A 2,500-nucleotide genomic window follows, 5' to 3' on the forward strand; every position below is an offset into this window, starting at 1 on the left:
GACAGAGAGCTTGAGAGGATCTACAGAGAAGAATGGGAGAAACTCCTCAAATACAGGTGTGTCAAGCTTGTAGCGTCATACCTAAGAAGAATCGAGGCTGCAATCCCTGCCAAAGGTGCTTCAACAAAGTACTGAGTAAAGGGTCTGAATACTGATGTAAATGTGATATTTCACTTTTGTATATTTAATCATTTCTAAAAACCTGTTTTTGCTTTGTCATTATGGGGTATTGTGATGTCATTATGGGGTATTATGATGTCATTATGGGGTATTGTGATGTCATTATGGGGTATTGTGATGTCATTATGGGGTATTGTGATGTCATTATGGGGTATTGTGATGTCATTATTGGGTATTGTGATGTCATTATGGGGTATTGTGTTGGGTATTGTGGTGTGTTCCTAATGTTTAGTACAGTCAGTGTAACTCAGTACTAGGAAGGTGTTCCTAATGTTTAGTAAAGTCAGTGTAACTCAGTGCTAGGAAGGCGTTCCTAATGTTTAGTAAAGTCAGTGTAACTCAGTAGATGGAAGGCGTTCCTAATGTTTAGTAAAGTCAGTGTAACTCAGTAGATGGAAGGCGTTCCTAATGTTTAGTAAAGTCAGTGTAACTCAGTAGATGGAAGGTGTTCCTAATGTTTAGTAAAGTCAGTGTATATCAGTACTAGGAAGGCGTTCCTAATGTTTAGTAAAGTCAGTGTAACTCAGTAGATGGAAGGCGTTCCTAATGTTTAGTAAAGTCAGTGTAACTCAGTAGATGGAAGGCGTTCCTAATGTTTAGTAAAGTCAGTGTATATCTGTTGTGTTTTTGTTCTAGTCGGTTGGAACAGAATTCTATCAAGGCTATTCCTGCTGGAGCCTTCTCTCCTTACAAGAAGCTACGCAGAATGTAAGGAGCTGTTTCAAACAATAACAGACTGTACATATTCACCTCTTCTGTCTACTGGGCTATAACATCTGGGTCTGTCTCTGTCTCTCTGGGCTATAACATCTGGGTCTGTCTCTGTCTACTGGGCTATAACATCTGGGTCTGTCTCTGTCTACTGGGCTATAACATCTGGGTCTGTCTCTGTCTCTCTGGGCTGTAACATCTGGGTCTGTCTCTGTCTACTGGGCTATAACATCTGGGTCTGTCTCTGTCTACTGGGCTATAACATCTGGGTCTGTCTCTGTCTCTCTGGGCTATAACATCTGGGTCTGTCTCTGTCTACTGGGCTATAACATCTGGGTCTGTCTCTGTCTCTCTGGGCTATAACATCTGGGTCTGTCTCTGTCTACTGGGCTATAACATCTGGGTCTGTCTCTGTCTACTGGGCTATAACATCTGGGTCTGTCTGTCTCTGTCTCTCTGGGCTATAACATCTGGGTCTGTCTCTGTCTCTCTGGGCTATAACATCTGGGTCTGTCTCTGTCAACTGGGCTATAACATCTGGGTTTCTCTCTGTCTCTCTGGGCTATAACATCTGGGTCTCTCTCTGTCTACTGGGCTATAACATCTGGGTCTCTAACTGTCTACTGGGCTATAACATCTGGGTCTGTCTCTGTCTACTGGGCTGTAACATCTGGGTCTGTCTCTGTCTACTGGGCTATAACATCTGGGTCTGTCTCTGTCTCTCTGGGCTATAACATCTGGGTCTGTCTCTGTCTACTGGGCTATAACATCTGGGTCTGTCTCTGTCTACTGGGCTGTAACATCTGGGTCTCTCTCTGTCTACTGGGCTATAACATCTGGGTCTCTAACTGTCTACTGGGCTATAACATCTGGGTCTGTCTCTGTCTACTGGGCTGTAACATCTGGGTCTGTCTCTGTCTACTGGGCTATAACATCTGGGTCTGTCTGTCCCTGTCTCTCTGGGCTATAACATCTGGGTCTCTCTCTGTCTACTGGGCTATAACATCTGGGTCTGTCTCTGTCTCTCTGGGCTATAACATCTGGGTCTGTCTCTGTCTACTGGGCTATAACATCTGGGTCTGTCTCTGTCTACTGGGCTGTAACATCTGGGTCTCTCTCTGTCTACTGGGCTATAACATCTGGGTCTCTAACTGTCTACTGGGCTATAACATCTGGGTCTGTCTCTGTCTACTGGGCTGTAACATCTGGGTCTGTCTCTGTCTACTGGGCTATAACATCTGGGTCTGTCTGTCCCTGTCTCTCTGGGCTATAACATCTGGGTCTCTCTCTGTCTACTGGGCTATAACATCTGGGTCTGTCTCTGTCTACTGGGCTGTAACATCTGGGTCTCTCTCTGTCTACTGGGCTATAACATCTGGGTCTCTAACTGTCTACTGGGCTATAACATCTGGGTCTGTCTCTGTCTACTGGGCTGTAACATCTGGGTCTGTCTCTGTCTACTGGGCTATAACATCTGGGTCTGTCTGTCCCTGTCTCTCTGGGCTATAACATCTGGGTCTCTCTCTGTCTACTGGGCTATAACATCTGGGTCTGTCTGTCTCTGTCTCTCTGGGCTATAACATCTGGGTCTCTCTCTGTCTACTGGGCT

The 2,500-nt window shown here is 45.4% G+C and overlaps 1 protein-coding gene across 1 annotated transcript in view; it reads left to right on the forward strand.

The window, feature by feature from the left end:
• The window catches only part of LOC139419351 (slit homolog 2 protein-like), a 110,499-nt gene that overhangs the window by 40,257 nt on the left and 67,742 nt on the right, over positions 1–2,500 (forward strand). Inside the window, exon 7 of the mRNA XM_071169291.1 lies at positions 817–888. Within this exon, the coding sequence (XP_071025392.1) occupies positions 817–888 (72 nt within the window). The remainder of the gene's footprint in view (positions 1–816; positions 889–2,500) is intronic.

Source organism: Oncorhynchus clarkii, chromosome 10 (genome assembly GCF_045791955.1).
Source record: "Oncorhynchus clarkii lewisi isolate Uvic-CL-2024 chromosome 10, UVic_Ocla_1.0, whole genome shotgun sequence".
Lineage (NCBI taxonomy): Eukaryota > Metazoa > Chordata > Actinopteri > Salmoniformes > Salmonidae > Oncorhynchus > Oncorhynchus clarkii.